At 54.5% G+C, this 19,009-nt stretch overlaps 2 protein-coding genes across 4 annotated transcripts in view; one reads left to right on the top strand and one right to left on the bottom strand.

Moving 5' to 3' along the window:
* The window catches only part of LOC140476041 (autophagy-related protein 2 homolog B-like), a 112,356-nt gene extending 109,440 nt beyond the window's left edge, over positions 1-2,916 (bottom strand). For all 3 annotated transcript variants that reach the window (XM_072567982.1, XM_072567984.1, XM_072567983.1), the window contains exon 1: positions 1,958-2,916. In XM_072567982.1, coding sequence (XP_072424083.1) covers positions 1,958-2,119 — 162 coding nt within the window. In that variant the 5' untranslated portion in view covers positions 2,120-2,916. The remainder of the gene's footprint in view (positions 1-1,957) is intronic.
* A 29-nt stretch (positions 2,917-2,945) lies between these two features.
* Positions 2,946-13,001, top strand: gskip (gsk3b interacting protein). Its single transcript, XM_072567986.1, has 4 exons — positions 2,946-3,115; positions 10,868-11,165; position 12,015; positions 12,201-13,001. The coding sequence occupies exons 2-4, from the start codon at positions 10,903-10,905 to the stop codon at positions 12,357-12,359; spliced, it is 423 nt and encodes a 140-aa protein (XP_072424087.1). The 5' UTR covers positions 2,946-3,115; positions 10,868-10,902; the 3' UTR covers positions 12,360-13,001.
* Positions 13,002-19,009: the final 6,008 nt, after the last annotated feature.

The following is a 19,009-nucleotide window of genomic DNA, read 5'->3' as shown; positions in this document are numbered from 1 at the left end:
GGTGAGGGTGATAGGCCGGAGAGGGGGTGGGGACGGAGAGATCAGGAAGATGATTGCGGGTCAAGAAGGCGGTGCTAAGTCCGAAGGTTGGGACTGAGATAAGGTGGGGGGAGGGGAAGTGAGGAAGTTGGAGAAATCTGCATTCATCCCTTGTGGTTGGAGGGTTCCTAGGCGGAAGATGAGGTGCTCTTCCGCCAGACGTCGTGTTGCCATGGTCTGGCGATGGAGGAGGCCAAGGACCTGTACCTCCACACACATCATTTACTGCATCCGCTACACCCGACGTGACCAGGCCGCCTACTTGCGGAATGTTTCAGGGAACACCTCTGGGACACCCACACCAACCATCCCAACCGTCCCGTGGCTGAACAGTTTAACTCCCCCTCCCACTCTGCCAAGGACATGCAGGTCCTTCGCCTCCTCCATCGCCAGACCATGGCAACACGACGCCTGGAGGAAGAGCGCCTCATCTTCCGCCTAGGAACCCTCCAACCACAAGGGATGAATGCAGATTTCTCCAGCTTCCTCATTTCCCCTCCCCCCCCACCTTATCTCAGTCCCAACCCTCAGATTCAGCACCGCCTTCTTGACCTGCAATCTTCTTCACAACCTCTCCATCCCCACCCCCTCTCCGGCCTATCACCCTCACCTTAACCTTCTTCCACCAACGTTCCACCAGCATTCCCAACGCCCCTCCCCCAAGTCCCTCCATCCTAACTTTTATCTTAGCCTGCTTGGCACACCTTCTTCATTCCTGAAGAAGGGCTTATGCCTGACACGTCGATTCTCCTGTTCCTTGGATGCTGCCTGACCTGCTGCGCTTTTCCAGAAACACATTTCTCAGCTCGGATCTCCAGCATCTGCAGTCCTCACTTTTTCCTGTTCCTCCATGAAGACAGACACAGGATACTTATTTAGCTTCTCTGCGATTTTTCTATGTACCATTATAAATTTTCCTGTCTCTGCCTGAAACCAACATACATTTGACCGCTAATCATTTTGACAAAAGCTTTTAAAGTCCATTTTCATGTGCTTGCTATTTCACATTCACATTCTACTCTCTCTTCCTTTATTAATTTCTTGTTCCTCATTTGCTTAATTCTCAAATCCTCCTAATCGTTGGGCTTACAACTTTTTTTGGCAACTAGACAAGTTTCCTCCACTGATATAGTACTATCTCCTTCTCTCCCTTCAGGTCATGGGTTCACGTTCTTCATCAGAGACTTAAGCAATTCCAGTGCCATCTTTCTGAGGAGATATTAATCAGAAACTCGGTCTATCCTGGCCAGTAGATATTCAAGATCCCATGGTTGCTATCTGCAGGAAAATCATCTTCCAGAGTCCAAGCCAATGTTGATCAACCCATGTCAACAAAACAGATCAACCAGAGATTTATTTAATAGCTATGGCAGTTTGCTGTGCATTAATTATAGAACATAGAACATAGAAGAATACAGCGCAGTACAGGCCCTTCAGCCCTCGATGTTGCGCCGATCAAAGCCCACCTAACCTACACTAACCCACTATCCTCCATATACCTATCCAATGCCCGCTTAAATACCCATAAAGAGGGAGAGTCCACTACTGCTACTGGCAGGGCATTCCATGAACTTACGACTCGCTGAGTGAAGAACCTACCCCTAACATCAGCTGCTGCAGTACCTACTTTACTACAGTGACAACATTGCAAAATTACCCAGTACCTATAAAGCACTTTAGAACATTCCGAGGTCATGAAAGCGGTATATAAATGCAAGTACTTTCATTTAACAATCATTGTTACACATCATGAATATCTGCACAGTTTTTGTGTAAGGTGCTTACTCATCTACGTAGGAAGTTGTGCCAACATGCTATGGCTTACTCCAGGTCTCTATCTGGTTAACTCATACTAAAGTAAGCTTTGCTGCCACTGTGGTTTTTTTGATTCTGCATACTAGATTACTTGAGCCCTTACCGATTTATCCAGTGGAACCTGTGCAAGGGAGCCTGTTCCCTGGTAGAGATCCACACTCAGCTGCTCCAGACTCAACTTCTCCTCCAGGAAGTGGTCCAAATATCGGTGCAGCAAGTACCTGCATGCCCTCTTCTTAATCGATTCAGAAAAAGGCCAAGGCATCTCGACTTCAACCCATCAACAATTATTAGGGTCCTGTCAGAATTATCCTGGTCGTGTCTCCCTCTAACCCTGATCTCCTCCACTGCTTTGATTTGCGTTTTAGCCTATTAATTGATGGATTAATGTATCAGCATTCCCTTACTTTATAACTGTCACACTGCACTCATCACCACTCTAAACCTTATATTTACACAGTAACTCAATTCTCTTCCCTAGCTTTCCCTACATTTAACAGTTTCTATGAATTCTCTTGTATTTTCCCATTCCCTCAACAATTCATCCTTGTCCTTTTTCATCTGTATTTACTCCCTCCTCCTGATTCATTACCCTCAAGTATATCATTTGTCCCTCAGAATTCACCCCCTCCAGTGTTTTTGCCTCAAAATCTACTCATACTATTGCACTCCCCAATAGTTACCATTTCCCCCTCAAAATTAACTCCCAATACTACTCCCTCAATTTAACCCCTCACTATTTACGCTTCAACTCAATACTACTTCCTCAATATTGTACCCAACGCCCTCACTCTCTCAGCTTTCCTCCCTGAATATTTACCCTCAGGATTTATAGCGGTTTACAGTCTCAGCTATTACTCCACAACAAGACAGAGTGCAGACAGGCAGGGTGACTCCAAGCTGCTCACAGGCCTCAGCGACAGCTAGGCCCGTCTTTCTCAAAGCTCAGTCAGCAGCTGACGTAATCCCGTACACAGCACTGCTGACAACACACTACCATATTTCAGACTGGCGCGAACGATGTGCCTGTGACAAAAATAGAAGATGCGATTGTTCTGCCAGTCACAAAGATGGCGAGGCCTGGTTCTGTTCTGCGTGTCTGTGACGCCATAACGCTGGGTGCTGATGCAGGCGGGAAGCTCGCGCAGTCGGCAGTTAAACGTTCAGGTTAATTTAAATTTCCAGGTTCGCGGAGTGAGCGGGTTCCATCCGAAAAGATGCTGCTGTTGCTGATGCGTTAATAACCTTCAGAAACTGCTTTGTAAGTCAGGGCGCCCTCTGAATGGAGATAACCTTTTTAATTCCAGTAGCACGGCTCCCTCACCCTCCAACCCCATCGCCCCCTCTTCCTCCTCTCCCCTCCCTCCCCCCTCCTCCCCCTCCCCTCCCTCCCCCCTCCCCCCTCCCCTCCCCCCCTCCCCTCCCCTCCCCTCCCCCCTCCTCCCCCTCCCCTCTCCTCCCCCTCCCCTCCCCCCTCCTCCCCTCCCTCCCCTCCCCCCTCCCCTCCCCCTCCCCTCCCCTCCCCTCCCCTCCCCCTCCCCTCCCCTCCCCTCCCCCTCCCCCTCCCCCTCCCCTCCCCCTCCCCCTCCCCTCCCCCTCCCCCTCCCCCTCCCCTCCCCTCCCCTCCCCCTCCCCCCTCCCCCCTCCTCCCCCCTCCCCCTCCCCCCTCCTCCCACCTCCCCTCCCCCCACCCCTACCTCCCCCCTACCTCCCCCCCTCCTCCCTCTTCCCCCCCCCTCCCTCTTCCCCCCCCCTCCCCCCCTCCCTCTTCCCCCCCCTCCCCCCCTCCCCCTCCCCTCCCCTCCCCCTCCCCTCCCCCCCTCCCCCTCCCCTCCCCCTCCCCTCCCCCTCCCCCTCCCCTCCCCTCTTCCCCCCCTCCCCCCCCTCCCCCCCTCCCCCCTCTCCCCCCCCCTCTCCCCCCCCTCCCCCCTCTCCCCCCCCCCTCTCCCCCCCCCCTCCCCCCTCTCCCCCCCCCCCTCTTCCCCCCCCTCCTCTTCCCCCCCCCTCCCCCTCTTCCCCCCCTCCCCCCTCTTCCCCCCTCCCCCCTCTTCCCCCCCCTCTCCCCCCTCTCCCCCCCTCCCCCCTCTTGCCCCCCCTCCCCCCTCTTCCCCCCCCTCCCCCCTCTTCCCCCCCCTCCCCCTCTTCCCCCCCTCCCCCCTCCCCCCTCTGCCCCCCTTCGCCCCCCCTCCGCCCCCCTCCCCCCCCTCTCTCCCCCCCCTCCCCCCTCTCTCCCCCCCTCCCCCCCTCTCTCCCCCCCCCTCCCCCCTCTCTCTCCCCCCCCTCCCCCCTCTCTCCCCCCCCCTCCCCCCCTCTCTCCCCCCTCCCCCCCTCACCTCCCCCCCCTCCCCCCCCTCTCTCCCCCCCCTCCCCCCTCTCTCCCCCCCCCTCCCCCCCTCTCTCCCCCCCCCTCCCCCCCTCTCTCCCCTCTCTCTCCCCCCCCCCCCCTCCCCCCCCCTCCCCCCCCTCACACCCCCCCCTCCCCCCCTCACACCCCCCCCCTCCCCCCCCTCACACCCCCCCCCTTCCCCCTCCCCCCCTCCCCCCCTCCCCCCCTCTCCCCCCCCTCCCCCCCTCCCCCCTCCCCCCCCTCCCCCCCCTCCCCTCTCCCCCCCTCCCCCCCCTCCCCCTCCCCCTCCCCCTCCCCCTCCCCCTCCCCCCCCCTCCCCCCTCCCCCCTCCCCCCTCCTCCCCCTCCCCCTCCCCCCTCCCCCTCCCCCTCCCCCTCCCCCTCCCCCCCCTCCCCCTCCCCCTCCCCCCCTCCCCTCCCCCTCCCCCTCCCCCCCTCCCCCCTCCCCCACCCCCCCTCCCCTCCCCCACCCCTCCCCCTCCCTCCCCCCTCCCCCTCCCCCTCCCCCCCCTCCCCCTCCCCCTCCCCCCCCCACCCCTCCCTCCCCCTCCCCCCCACCCCCTCCCCTCCCCCTCACCCACTCCCCCTCCCTCCCCCTCCCTCCCCCTCACCCCACTCCCCCTCCCTCCCCCTCCCCCCCCCCCTCCCCCTCCCCACTCCCCCTCCCCACTCCCCCTCCCTCCCCCTCCCCCCCTCTCCCCTCTCCCTCCCCCCCCTTCCCCCCCTCTCCTCCCCCCCCTTCCCCCCCTCTCCTCCCCCCCCTTCCCCCCCTCTCCTCCCCCCCTTCTCCCCCCCCTCCCCCCTCCCCCCCCCCCTTCTCCCCCCCCCCTCCCCCCTCCCCCCCCTTCCCCCCCTCTCCTCCCCCCCCTTCCCCCCCTCTCCTCCCCCCCTTCTCCCCCCCCCCTCCCCCCCTCCCCCTCCCCCCTCCCCCCCCCTTCTCCCCCCCCCCTCCCCCCCCCTCCCCCCTCCCCCCCCCCCCTCCCCCCCCTCCCCCCCCTCCCCCCCCTCCCCCCTCCCCCCTCCCCCCCTCCCCTCCCCCCCCTCCCCCCTCCCCCCCCCTCCCCCCCCTCCCCCCCCCCTCCTCCCCCCCCCCTCCCCCCCCCCTCCCCCCCCCCCCCTCCCCCCCCCCCCTCCCCCACCTCCTCCCCTCCCCACCCCCACCTCCCCCCCTCCCCCTCCCCCTCCCCCACCTCCCCCCTCCCCCTCCCCTCCCCCACCTCCCCCTCCCCCTCCCCACCCTCCCCCTCCCCGCCTCCCCCCTCCCCCTCCCCCGCCTCCCCCCTCCCCCTCCCCCGCCTCCCCCTCCCCCTCCCCCGCCTCCCCCCTCCCCCTCCCCCGCCTCCCCCCTCCCCCTCCCCCGCCTCCCCCCTCCCCCTCCCCCGCCTCCCCCGCCTCCCCCTCCCCCGCCTCCCCCCTCCCCTCCCCTCCCCCTCCCCCTCCCCCCTCCCCCTCCCCCGCCTCCCCCCTCCCCCGCCCTCCCCCCTCCCCCCTCCCCCTCCCCCGCCTCCCCCCTCCCCCGCCTCCCCCCCTCCCCCCCTCCCCCTCCCCCTCCCCCGCCTCCCCCCTCCCCCCCTCCCCCGCCTCCCCCTCCCCCCGCCCTCCCCCCCTCCCCCCTCCCCTCCCGCCTCCCCCCTCCCCCTCCCCCTCCCCCCCCTCCCCCTCCCCCCCTCCCCCTCCCCCCCTCCCCCCTCCCCCCTCCCCCTCCCCCCTCCCCCGCCTCCCCCTCCCCCGCCTCCCCCTCCCCCGCCTCCCCCCTCCCCCTCCCCCCCCCTCCCCCTCCCCCGCCTCCCGCCTCCCCCCTCCCCCGCCTCCCCCCTCCCCCGCCTCCCCCCTCCCCCGCCTCCCCCCTCCCCCGCCTCCCCCCTCCCCCGCCTCCCCCCTCGCCCCCTCCCCCGCCTCCCCCGCCTCCCCCCTCCCCCGCCTCCCCCGCCTCCCCTCCCCCTCCCCCGCCCTCTCCCTCCCCCGCCCTCTCCCTCCCCCGCCCTCTCCCTCCCCCGCCTCTCCCTCCCCCGCCCTCTCCCTCCCCCCCCTCGCCCCCCCCCCGCCCCTCCCCGCCTCGCCCCCCCGCCCCCCCGCCCCCCCTCGCCCCGCCCCCCTGCCTCCCCCGCCCCCCCTCGCCCCCCCCGCCCCCCCCCGCCCCCCCCCGCCCCCCCTCTCCCGCCCCCTCTCCCTCCCCCCTCGCCCTCCCCCTCTCCCTCCCCCTCCCCCTCTCCCTCCCCCTCCCCCTCTCCCTCCCCCTCTCCCCCACCCTCCCTCTCTCCCCCACCCTCCCTCTCTCCCCCACCCTCCCTCTCTCCCCCACCCTCCCTCTCTCCCCCACCCTCCCTCTCCCCCCCACCCTCCCTCTCCCCCGCCCCTCCCCCTCTCCCCCCCTCTCCCCCGCCCTCCCCCTCCTCCCCCGCCCTCCCCCTCTCCCCCGCCCCCTCCCTCTCCCCCGCCCCCACTCCCCCTCCCCGCCCCCTCCCCCCTCCCCGCCCTCCCCCGCCCTCCCCCGCCCTCCCCCGCCCTCTCCCCGCCCCTCCCCCGCCCTTCCCCTTCGCCCTCCCCCACCCTCCCCCTCCCCCGCCCTCCCCCTCCCCCTCCCCCTCCCCCTCCCCCGCCCTCCCCCTCCCCCGCCCTCCCCCCCTCCCCCGCCCTCCCCCGCCCTCCCCCACCCTCCCCCTCCCCCGCCCCTCCCCCGCCCTCCCCCTCCCCCCGCCCTCCCCCGCCCTCCCCCTCCCCCGCCCTCCCCCTCCCCCGCCCTCCCCCCCCTCCCCCCCCTCCCCCGCCCCCCCCTCCGCCCGCCCTCCCCCCTCCCCCTGCCCTCCCCCGCCCTCCCCCTCCCCCTGCCCTCCCCCGCCCTCCTCCGCCCACCGCCCTCCGCCCTCCCTCTCCCCCGCCCTCCCTCTCCCCCGCCCTCCCTCTCCCCCGCCCTCCCCCGCCCCCCGCCCTCCCCCGCCCCCCCGCCCTCCCCCGCCCCCCGCCCTCCGCCCTCCGCCCTCCCCCGCCCCCCGCCCTCCCCCGCCCCCCCGCCCTCCCCCGCCCTCGCCCCCCTCCGCCCCCTCCGCCCTCCTCCCTCCTCCGCCCTCCCCCCCCGCCCTCCCGCCCTCCCCCCGCCCTCCGCCCTCCCCCGCCCCTCCGCCCTCCCCCCGCCCTCCCCCCGCCCTCCCCCCGCCCTCCGCCCTCCGCCCGCCCCCCGCCCTCCGCCCTCCCCCCGCCCTCCGCCCTCCCCCGCCCTCCCCCCGCCCTCCGCCCGCCCCCCCCCGCCCCCCGCCCTCCGCCCTCCCCCGCCCTCCGCCCTCCCCCGCCCTCCGCCCTCCCCCGCCCTCCGCCCTCCCCCGCCCTCCGCCCTCCCCCGCCCTCCCTCTCCCCCGCCCTCCCTCCCTCCCCCCGCCCTCCCTCTCCCCCCGCCCTCCCTCTCCCCCGCCCTCCGCCCTCCCTCTCTCCCCGCCCTCCGCCTCTTCCCCCCCTCCCTCTTCCCCCCCCTCCTCTCTTCCCCCCCCCCTCTTCACCCCCCTCCTCTCTTCCCCCCCCCTCCTCTCTTCCCCCCCCCCTCCTCTCTTCCCCCCCCTCCTCTCTTCCCCCCCCCTCCTCTCTTCTCACCCCCCCTCCTCTCATCTCCCCCCCCTCCTCTCTTCCCCCCCCTCCTCTCTTCCCCCCCCTCCTCTCTTCCCCCCCCTCCTCTTTCCCCCCTCCTCTCTTCCCCCCCCTCCCTCTTCCCCCCCCTCCTCTCTCCCCCCCCCTCCTCTCTTCCCCCCCCCTCTCTCTTCCCCCCCCTCCTCTCTTCCCCCCCCTCCTCTCTTCCCCCCCCCCTCCTCTCTTCCCCCCCCCTCCTCTCTTCCCCCCCCCTCCTCTCTTCCCCCCCCTCCTCTCTTCCCCCCCTCCGCTCTTCTCCCCCCCTCCTCTCTTCTCCCCCCCTCCTCTCTTCTCCCCCCCCTCCTCTCCTTTCTCCCCCCCTCCTCTCTTCTCCCCCCCCTCCTCTCTTCTCCCCCCCTCCTCTCTTCTCCCCCCCTCCTCTCTTCTCCCCCCCTCCTCTCTTCTCCCCCTCCCTCCTCTCTTCCCCCCCCTCCTCTCTTCCCCCCCCTCCTCTCTTCCCCCCCCCTCCTCTCTTCCCCCCCCTCCTCTCTTCCCCCCCCTCCTCCTCTTCCCCCCCCCCTCCCCCTCTCCTCTCTTCCCCCCCCTCCTCTCTTCCCCCACTCCTCTCTTCTCCCCCCCTCCTCTCTTCTCCCCCCTCCTCTCTTCTCCCCCTCCCTCCTCTCTTCCCCCCCCTCCTCTCTTCCCCCCCCTCCTCTCTTTCCCCCCCCCTCCTCTCTTTCCCCCCCCCTCCTCTCTTTCCCCCCCCCTCCTCTCTTTCCCCCCCTCCTCTCTTCCCCCCCCCCTCCTCTCTTTCCCCCCCCCTCCTCTCTTTCCCCCCCCCTCCTCTCTTTCCCCCCCCCCTCCTCTCTTTCCCCCCCCCCTCCTCTCTTCCCCCCCCCCTCCTCTCTTCCCCCCCCCCCTCCCTCTCTTCCCCCCCCCCTCCTCTCTTCCCCCCCCCCTCCTCTCTTCCCCCCCCCCTCCTCTCTTCCCCCCCCCCTCCTCTCTTCCCCCCCCTCCTCTCTTCCCCCCCAACCCCCTCCGCCCGCCCCCACCCACTCTGCGCGCCCCCATCCCCTCTGCGCGCCCCCCCCTCCTCCCCCCCTCTGACCTATCACCTTCTTAGTTACCTTCCTTCCAATCCCACCCCCGTCCCATTTATCTCTCAGCCCCTTCCCACAAGCCCTCAATCCTGATGAAAGGCTTATGTCTGAAACGTCTACTCTCCTGCTCCTCGGATGCTGCCTAACCTACTGTGCTTTTCCAGCAACAAACTCTCAACTCTGATCTCCAGCATCTGCAGTCCTCACTTTTTCCTCTATGTAGAGAGGATGTTTTGTTTTATATCAGAAATAAGAATAAGTATTCACTGTTTAAAATTATGTGTCAATCATTAAAATTGAGATGAGGTGAACTGACATGGACTGCAGTTAGACTTTTGACAAAGTGTTACATGGAGACTGATCAATAACGTTAGAGCCCATGGGATCAAGGGCAATTTGCCAATTGGATCCAAAATTGCTTTAGTGACAGGAGGCAGATGTTTTTGTGACTGGAGGACTGTGTCTAATGGTATATGTAGGGTTTGGTGCTGGCTTCCTTGCAGTTTGTTGTACGCTTTAATGTTCGAGATATGGTTTGTTTGTTGGATAGAGTCAAACTCCAATATTAGTTTGATTCTTCATATGCTACTGTACAGACCAAACTGCTTTAGGGACTGTATGTATATAAAGATATTTTTACTGAATAAAATATATATTTTTGAAATAAAACAAAAAGGTGGGTTGATACAGAATTTGGTGTTCTATGGGTTGTTCCCTGGGACACGCACTGAGACAAATGTCGACTGTGCAAACAAGACCATCAACTCAGTGAAAGACACTTTTTGGTCTGCCCAAAACTTGTTTGTCTTTCAGAGCAAGGATTTCACCTCAACTAGGTGTTGTCGGCTGACACATTAAGATCCAGGACTATATGCTGAGGGATGCAGTAAAGCTTGTGGCAGCTGCAGCCCAGGCACAGTGGGGAAAGACCACTGTCTGTCTGAGGTCTGGCAGCCAAAGTATAATTGATTTGATTTATTGTTGTCACATGTATCTAAATACAGTGAAAAGTTTTGTTTTGTGAGCAGTACAGGAAGGTCATAACAAGCAAGGACATATAGTTCATAGAGTGCTTAGACAGTGAAGCATATAAGGTTATGGCTGCGCAGGAGGTGCACAAAGCAAGATCAACATTATTTGATGTTAGAGAGGTACATTCAACAGTCTAACAGAGATCTATTTGGTTATTGGAACCTCCCAGTGCCTCAAATATACGTAAATGACATGTTGCATAAGTAATGAATCCTTTGGTTTGTTTGCTGGAACTGTCAGGATAGTCAAACTCCAACGTTTGTATGTTCTCCATGTACTAAGCATGTTTAGTAATTAGTGCTTTAGATTCACTGCGTTAGTGATTATGTATGTATATAAAGATTTTTATGAATAAAGTGCTTGATGACTGGCACAGGCACAATAGACTAAAGGTGCTGTTTTTGTGCTGTAAAATTCTGACTAGGTGAAATGTTTTCGCAGGGTGTCATGAGTCTTTGGAACTTTCCCTGAAAAGATGATAGTAGCAGAATCCTTGAATATTTTTAACGCCTAGTTGGATAAATTCTTGTTAAGCAAAGGGTGTGAATGGTGATTGAGGTAGGTAAGAAAAATTTGAGATTACAAACAGATCAACCATGATTTTACTGAATGACAGAGTAGGCTCAAGCAGCCAAAAGACGACGTCTTTGTTCATCCCCTTATGCTACCTGTTGTGTTGCAGTAAGTTCAAAGAAAGTAGTTACCTTAGAAAAGTAACTACTTAGAAAACCTTGGATTTGAGACATCAAGTTTGTCTGAGCAAAATTTGAATCCATCAGCTGAATAGCCTTAACTGACACATTTATGCATAAATGAAATGCTATCATCTCTTTCTTCTTAATCTTTCCATCTGTGCATTGATACATTAATGGTAAATGTAGGTTCATCAAATGTGATCTCGAATTGATTATTAGGGATGTATCCAGGAGCTATTAATTGGTCTGTATCATTTCAAAGAATTGTTTCACTTTATTTTACAGTCTTCAAAAGTACTCGCTCATATCACCTCCAGGAAATGGACTGTGATTCCCACGATCTGAAGGAGTCAATGTTTAATAATTTCAGTGATGTTGCAGATTGGGAGGAGAGAGACTTTGCTGGGGCAGAGGTGAAGGATATGAGAGTGGAGGCGGAGGCAGTGGTCAATGATGTCAACTTTGCTGTTCGTCACATGGCTGTCTCGAAAAGCCTCCCAATTGGAGAAGATGTTGCCTACATTAATGTAGAAACAAAAGAAGGAAACAGATACTGTCTTGAACTAACTGAAGCAGGACTCCGGTGAGAAAAGCAACTTGCATACCAGCTAATACAAAAATAGCTTTTAGTCGGGGTTAATGATCCTGTGTCTCACTTAATTTTTACTACTTTATTGCCTCTTAATTATGGCTTTTACACTATTTTGACTTGTAAGGCCACAATGATGTTTCTTAAACATGTCTTGCAATCTGGAGATGGTGGAATAGTTCTAATTATACTCGATTACTTATCCAAAGTAATGCTGTCACCAAAGCAGCAGATAGAATTTAAATTCAGTTAATAAAATCTGAAATATTCAGATGTGAAAGAGATATGGGGTGAAAGCAGGAATATGGCCATGCTTTTGAGGATCAGCCATGATCAGCATGAGTGGCATAGCAAGCTCAAAGGGCCAAATGGCCTACACCTGCTTCTGGTTTCTGTAAAGTCCTGATGGATTTTTTTTATTGGGTAAGTTAACAATAAATTGTCTCTGGTGTTAAAGGAGTTAAATCCAGAAGTCACCAATTTATGGTGATTTGCAAAGGAACCAGAAGTAAGATTAAAAAAATAAATCCAGCAAATTGTTGTGATCTGAAAATCTCCTGAAAGCAAATGCAACAGTAACTTTCAAAGAACAATTTGAGAAATACTTGAAGGAGAAAATTTTGAAGGGCTGTGGGAAAAGATCATGTGGGACATGTAATCTGTTTGAAAGGATTATCCCCCAGATCTAAAGGAATTTAGTCATTACAGCAACCATGAATGTTTTCAACTGAGAGACTCTTAAGGCATAAATATTTAGGATATGAGAGCCATGGCTTTGAGAAAATTGGATTAATTGAAAAGTTTTTTCTTGGATGTGTGGTGATGTTGATTTAGTCCTGAAAGGGTGTCTGTTCTGAATTGGTATGTTATTTGGGGGATTTGTGGTGAAGGTTACAGGTTGGTGTGTTATTTGGGCAAGTATTATATTGGTTTGTGAGATGAAACATTTTGGGTTTTGAGTTTGCAGCATACTGCACTGGGTGGACAAAGTAATTTACTTTGCGTCTAATCTTTTTTTTCCTCTTCCAGGTGGTAGCTTATGGCTTTGACAAGGTGGATAAATCACTGTCTATGCAGTACCATGAAACCATTTACTCTCTCCTGGACTCACTCAGCCCCGCATATCGTGATGCATTTGGTAATGCACTTCTGCAGAGACTCGAAGCTTTAAAAAATGTACAGCAATGAAAGACCTAACTCTTGCTCCTTGTTTCTCAACATATTTTCTAATGTTCTGGACCAAACATACAGGACAAGAGGTGACTCTCATCCCACAAAAAATTGGTGAATTGTTTGTTATTTTTCATGTTCACACAGCAGTGTAGTTGGGATCCACATTCTTGTCGAATTTCGTACCTCCTCATTCCTACAGAAAGAGAGGGAGGATGTTTGTAAGTTCCATTGCTGTAACAGAGCTGAAACTGGTACAGTCCCTTTCAGAAATCAGTCTGTATTATTGCAGCACTGTTGATAAAGCACAGGCAACAGGAGGGTGCCTTTGACCCATGACTATATAAAGGGCAATGTACATTGTCCAGACTAGGTTTCTTGGTGAGAGAGAAGCAAATGACCCCAGTGTTCAGGTCAGGCCATCATGTGTCTGGTAATTTTGAGCTTCTCCCAACTTTCTCATTTAAAAATGTTGTTTCATTTTACACATTGTACTTTGACTTGTTAATTTAGGAAGAACACCTTCCTGTGCTATTAAATTGTGAAGTGCAGGTCAAACCTCTGGAGTAACTGAGATTCCAAAGTCAGAAAATTCAACCACTTCAAAAAAAAATTAATGTATGTTTTACGAAAATAATAAAATATTTTGGACACAGTTTACTCTGCTCCTTCTGTACTGAACATTCATTAATTGTGAGGGTTTTTAGTTTTATAAAAATTTATTCATTTTCTTTCATTCTGCCAGTTCATTCACCATCCTAACATGGAACTAATCACTGTCATTTCACTATCACTGAGTCCAAATCCTAGAAGCAGATCCTTGGGGGACTTAGAATCATAGAGATGTACAGCATGAAAACAGACCATTTGGTCCAACCTGTCCATGCCGATCAGATATCCCAACCCAACCTAGTCCCACCTGCCAGCACCTGGCCCATATTCCTCCAAAACCCTTCCTATTCATATACCCATCCAAATGCCTCTTAAATGTTATAATTGCACCAGCCTCCACCACTTCCTCTGGCAGCTCACTCCATACCCATACCACCCTCTGTGTGGAAAAAGTTGCCCCTTAGTTCTTTTATATCTTTTCCCTCTCACCCTAAATCTATGCCTTCTAGTTCTGGACTCCCCAACCCCAGGGAAAAGACTTTGCCTATTTACCCTATCCATGCCCCTCATAATTTTGTAAACCTCTATAGGTCACCCCTCAGCCTCCGCTCCAGGGAAAACAGTCCCAGTCTGTTTAGCCTCTTTCTATAGCTCAAATCCTCCAACCCTGGCAACATCCTTTTCTGAACCCTCTCAAGTTTCACAACATCTTTCCGATAGGAAGGAGACCAGAATTGCACGCAATATTCCAACAGTGGCCTAACCAATGTCCTGTACAGCTGCAACATGACCTCCCAATTCCTGTACTCAATACTCTCACCAATAAAAGAAAGCATACCAAACGCCGCCTTCACTATCCTATTTACCTGCGACTCCACTTTCAAGGAGCTATGAACCTGCACTCCAAGGTCTCTTTGTTCAGCAACACTCTCTAGGAGCTTTGCATTAAGTGTACAAGTCCTGCTAAGATTTGCTTTCCCAAAATGCAGCACCTTGCATTTATCTGTATTAAACTCCATCTGCCACTTCTCAGCCCATTGGCCCATCTGGTCAAAATCCTGTTGTAATCTGGGGTAACCCTCTTCACTGTCCACTACACCTCCAATTTTGGTGTTATCTGCAAACTTACTAACTGTACCTCTTATGCTCGCGTCCAAATCATTTATATAAATGACAAAAAGTAGAGGACCCAGCACCGATCCCTCGTGGCACTCCACTGGTCACAGGCCTCCAGTCTGAAAAACAACCCTCCACCACCACCCTCTGTCTTCTACCTTTGAGCCAGTTATGTATTCAAATGGCTAATTCTCCCTGTATTTCATGAGATATAACCTTGCGAATCAATCTCCCATGGAGAACCTTGTCGAACGCCTTACTGAAGTCCATATAGATCACATCTACGGCTCTGCCTTCATCAATCTTCTTTGTTACTTCTTCAAAAAACTCAGTCAAGTTTGTGAGACATGATTTCCCACACGCGAAGCCATGTTGACTTCCCTAATCAGTCTTTGAGTTTCCAAATACATGTGCATCCTGACCCTCCGGATTCCTTCCAACAACTTGCCCACCACCGAGGTCAGGCTCACTGGTCTATAGTTCCCTGGCTTGTCCTTACCACCCTTCTTAGAACATAGAGCAATAAAGCACAGAACAGGCCCTTCGGCCCTCAATGTTGCACCGACCTGTGAACTGTTCTCAGCTCATCCCCTACACTATCCCAAAATCATCCATGTGCTTATCTAAGGATAGTTTAAATCTCACTAATGTGGCTGAGTTAACTACATTAGCAGATAGGGCATTCCATGCCCTTATCACTCTCTGGTTAAAGAACCTGCCTCTGACATCTGTCTTAAATCTATCACCCTTCAATTTGTAGTTATGCCCCCTTGTACCTGCTGATGTTGTCATCCTAGGAAAAAGATTTTCACTGTCTACCCTATCTAATCCTCTCATCATCTTGTATGTTTCTATCAAATCCCCTCTGAGCCGCCTTCTTGCCAATGAGAACAGGTTCAAGTCTCTCAGCCTTTCCTCATAAGACCTTCACTCCAGACCAGGCATCATCCTGGTAAATATCCTCTGCACCTTTTCCAATGCTTCCACATCCTTCTTGAAATATGGGTTCCAAGTGTGGCCGCACTCGTGTTTTGTATAGTTGCAGTATGATGTTGCGGGTTCAGAATTCAATCCCTCTACAAATGAAACCAAACACACCGTATGCCTTCTTAACAGCACTGTCTGCCTGAGTGGCAACTGTCAGGGATCTATGTACATGGACTCCAAGATCACTCTGCACATCCACTCTACCAAGAATCTTTCCATTGACCCAGTACTCTGCCTTTCTGTTATTCTTCCCAAAGTGAATCACCTCACATTTAGCTGCATTGAACTCTATTTGCCACCTCTCAGCCCACTTCTGCAGTTTATCCAAGTCCCCCTGCAATCTGTAACATTCTTCCAAACTGTCCACTCCACCGACTTTAGTGTTGTCTGCAAATTTGCTAATCCATCCATTTATGCCTGCATCTAAGTCATTTATAAAAATGACAAACAGTATTGAGGGCAGCGGTGGCACAGTGGTTAGCACTGTTGCCTCACAGCGCCAGAGACCCGGGTTCAATTCCCGCCTCAGGTGACTCTCTGTGTGGAGTTTGCATGTTCTCCCGTGTCTGGTGGGTTTCCTCCGGGTGCTCCGGTTTCCTCCCACAGTCCAAAAATGTGCAGGTTAGGTGAATTGGCCAAGTTAAATTGCCTGTAGTGTTAGGTGAAGGGGTAAATGTAGGGGAATGGGTCTGGGTGGGTTGCGCTTCGGCGGGTCGGTGTGGACTTGTTGGGCCGAAGGGCCTGTTTCCACACTGTAAGTAATCTAAAAAAAGCAGTGGTCCCAAAACAGATCCTTGTGGCACACCATTAGTAACCAGATTCCAGGCTGAATTTTTTTTCCATCAACCACCACTCGCTGCCTTCTTTCAGAAAGTCCGTTTCTAATCCAAACTGCTAAATCATCCTCAATCCCATGCCTCTGCATTTTCTCCAACAGCCTACCATGTGGAACCTTATCAAAGGCTTTACTGAAGTCCATGTATACCACGTCAATTACCCTACTCTCATCCACATGCTTGGTCACCTTCTCAAAAAACTCAAGGAGGTTTGTGAGACATGATATGCCCTTGACGAAACCATGTTGACTATCTGGAATCAAATTGTTGTTTGCTAGATGATTATAAATCTTATCTCTTATAATCCTTTCCAAAACCTTTCCTACAACAGAAGTAAGGCTCACTGGTCTATAATTAGCTGGGTCCCCCCTTCTTGAACAAGGGCACAACATTTGTAATCCTCCAGTCCTCTGGTACCAAACCTGTAGACAATGATGACTCAAATATCAATGCCAAAGGCTCTGCTATCTCTGCCTTAGCTTTCCAGAGAATCCTTGGATAAATCCCATCCGGCCCATCTTAAACAGTGGCACCATGTTTGCCAACCTCCTGTCTTCCAGCACCTCACCTGTGACTAACGATGATACAAATATCTCAGCAAGAGGCCCAAAAATCACTTTTCTAGCTTCCCACAGAGTTCTCAGGTACACCTGATCAGGTCCTGGGGATTTATCCACCTTTACTAGTTTCAAGACATCCAGCACTTCCTCCTCTGTGATCTGGACATTTTGCAAGATGTCTATTTCCCTGCAGTCTATATCTTCCATATCCTTTTCCACAGTAAATACTGATGCAAAATATTCATTTATTATCTCCCCCATTTTCTGTGGCTCCACACAAAGGCTGCCTTGCTGATCTTTGAGGGGCCCTATTCTCTTCCTAGTTACCCTTTTGTCCTTAATATATTTGTAAAATTCCTTTGGATTCTCCTTAATTCTATTTGCATTAGCTATCTCATGTCCCCCTTTTGCCCTCCTGATTTCCCTCTTATGGAAAGGTTGTTTCTTTTGTGGGAGAGTCTAGGACTAGAGGGCATAATCTCAGAATAAGGGATTGGCCATTTAAGATAGAGGGTGAAGAGTAATTTCTTCCCTTGAAGAGTCATGAATCTTTCCCACAAAGGGCTGTTGAGGCTGGGTCGTTAAGTATATTGAACGGCTGAGAGACATTTTCAATCAGTAAGATAATTGAGGGTTATAGGGAAAAGACAGAAAAATGGTGATGAGATCATGGTGTGATAATCTTCAATGAATAATCGGGTGGACTGGGCCAAAAGGTCAGCTCACCACCACCTTTTTGAGGGTAATTAGGGATGGACAAGAACTGCTAGCCTAGCCAGTGATATCCATATCCCATGAGGAAATGGCACGGTTACCATCTGTTCATCCTACACAGTCCCAAATCCACTCTCATGGCAAGGAGAGCATCTGAACAACTGACGCTTCAGTGTGCTTGATCATGAACTAGGGACACACTCCAGGAATTCCTTACTTTGTGACATTGTCTCTGTCTTCCGTCGGTCAAGATGAGAAACCCTGTTGTGGTGAATTGTAGATTAAAAGCCATTATTTACCATTTTGTGAGAGTGTCGTAACTTTTTTCCTCCAAAAAAAGAAATCACTGTTAGGTTAGAAACAGAAATGGAGAGGTTGCTCTGTTGGGAGTTTTATATAGGCCTCCGAATAATTCCAGAGTTGTAGAAGATAGGGTAGCAAAGACGATTCTTGATAGGAGCGCAAGTAACAATAGACAATAGACAATAGATGCAGGAGTAGGCCATTCTGCCCTTCGAGCCTGCACCGCCATTCAATATGATCATGGCTGATCATTCCTAATCAGTATCCTGTTCCAGCCTTATCTCCATACCCCTTGACTCCACTATCTTTAAGAGCTCTATCCAATTCTTTCTTAAAAGAATCCAGAGACTGGGCCTCCACTGCCCTCTGGGGCAGAGCATTCCACACAGCCACCACTCTCTGGGTGAAGTAGTTTCTCCTCATCTCTGTCCTAAATGGTCTACCCCGTATTTTTAAGTTGTGTCCTCTGGTTCGGCACTCCCCCATCAACGGAAATATGTTCCCTCCTGCCAGAGTGTCCAGTCCTTTCATAATCCTATACGTTTCAATCAGATCCCCTCTCAGTCTTCTAAACTCAAGGGTATACAAGCCCAGTCGCTTCAGTCTTTCCGTGTAAGGCAATCCTGCCATTCCAGGAATTGACCTCGTGAACCTACGCTGCACTCCCTCAATAGCCAGAATGTCTTTCCTCAAATTTGGAGACCAGAACTGTACACAGTACTCCAGGTGTGGTCTCACCAGGGCCCTGTACAGCTGCAGAAGCACCTCTTTGCTTCTATACTCAATCCCTCTTGTTATGAAGGCCAGCATGCTATTAGCCTTCTTCACGACCTGCTGTACCTGCATGCTTGCCTTCATTGACTGGTGGACAAGAACACCCAGATCTCTCTGAACAGCCCCTTTACCTAATTTGATACCATTGAGGTAGTAATCTGCCTTCCTGTTCTTGCCACCAAAGTGGATAACCAGACATTTATCCACATTAAACTGCATCTGCCATGCATCTGCCCACTCACCTAACTTGTCCAGGTCACCCTGTAATCCCCTAACATCCTCATCACATTTCACCCTACCACCTAGCTTTGTGTCATCAGCAAATTTGCTAATGTTATTGCTGATACCATCTTCTATATCATTTACATATATTGTAAAAAGCTGCGGTCCCAGCACGGATCCCTGCGGTACCCCACTGGTCAATGCCTGCCATTTCGAAATGGAGCCGTTAATCACTACCCTTTGGTTCCTATTAGCCAACCAATTCTCTATCCAATCTAGTACTTTGCCCCCAATCCCGTGCACCCTAATTTTACTCACTAACCTCTTGTGTGGGACTTTATCAAAAGCTTTCTGAAAGTCCAGGTACACTACATCCACTGGATCTCCCTCGTCCATCTTCCGAGTTACATCCTCAAAAAATTCAAGAAGATTAGTCAAGCATGATTTCCCCTTCATAAATCCATGCTGACTCTGTCCTATCCTGTTACTATTATCCAGATGTGCCGTAATTTCATCCTTTATAATAGACTCCAGCATCTTTCCC

Source organism: Chiloscyllium punctatum, chromosome 4 (genome assembly GCF_047496795.1).
Source record: "Chiloscyllium punctatum isolate Juve2018m chromosome 4, sChiPun1.3, whole genome shotgun sequence".
NCBI classification, from domain to species: domain Eukaryota; kingdom Metazoa; phylum Chordata; class Chondrichthyes; order Orectolobiformes; family Hemiscylliidae; genus Chiloscyllium; species Chiloscyllium punctatum.
This window is presented reverse-complemented; position numbering and strand designations above follow the sequence as displayed.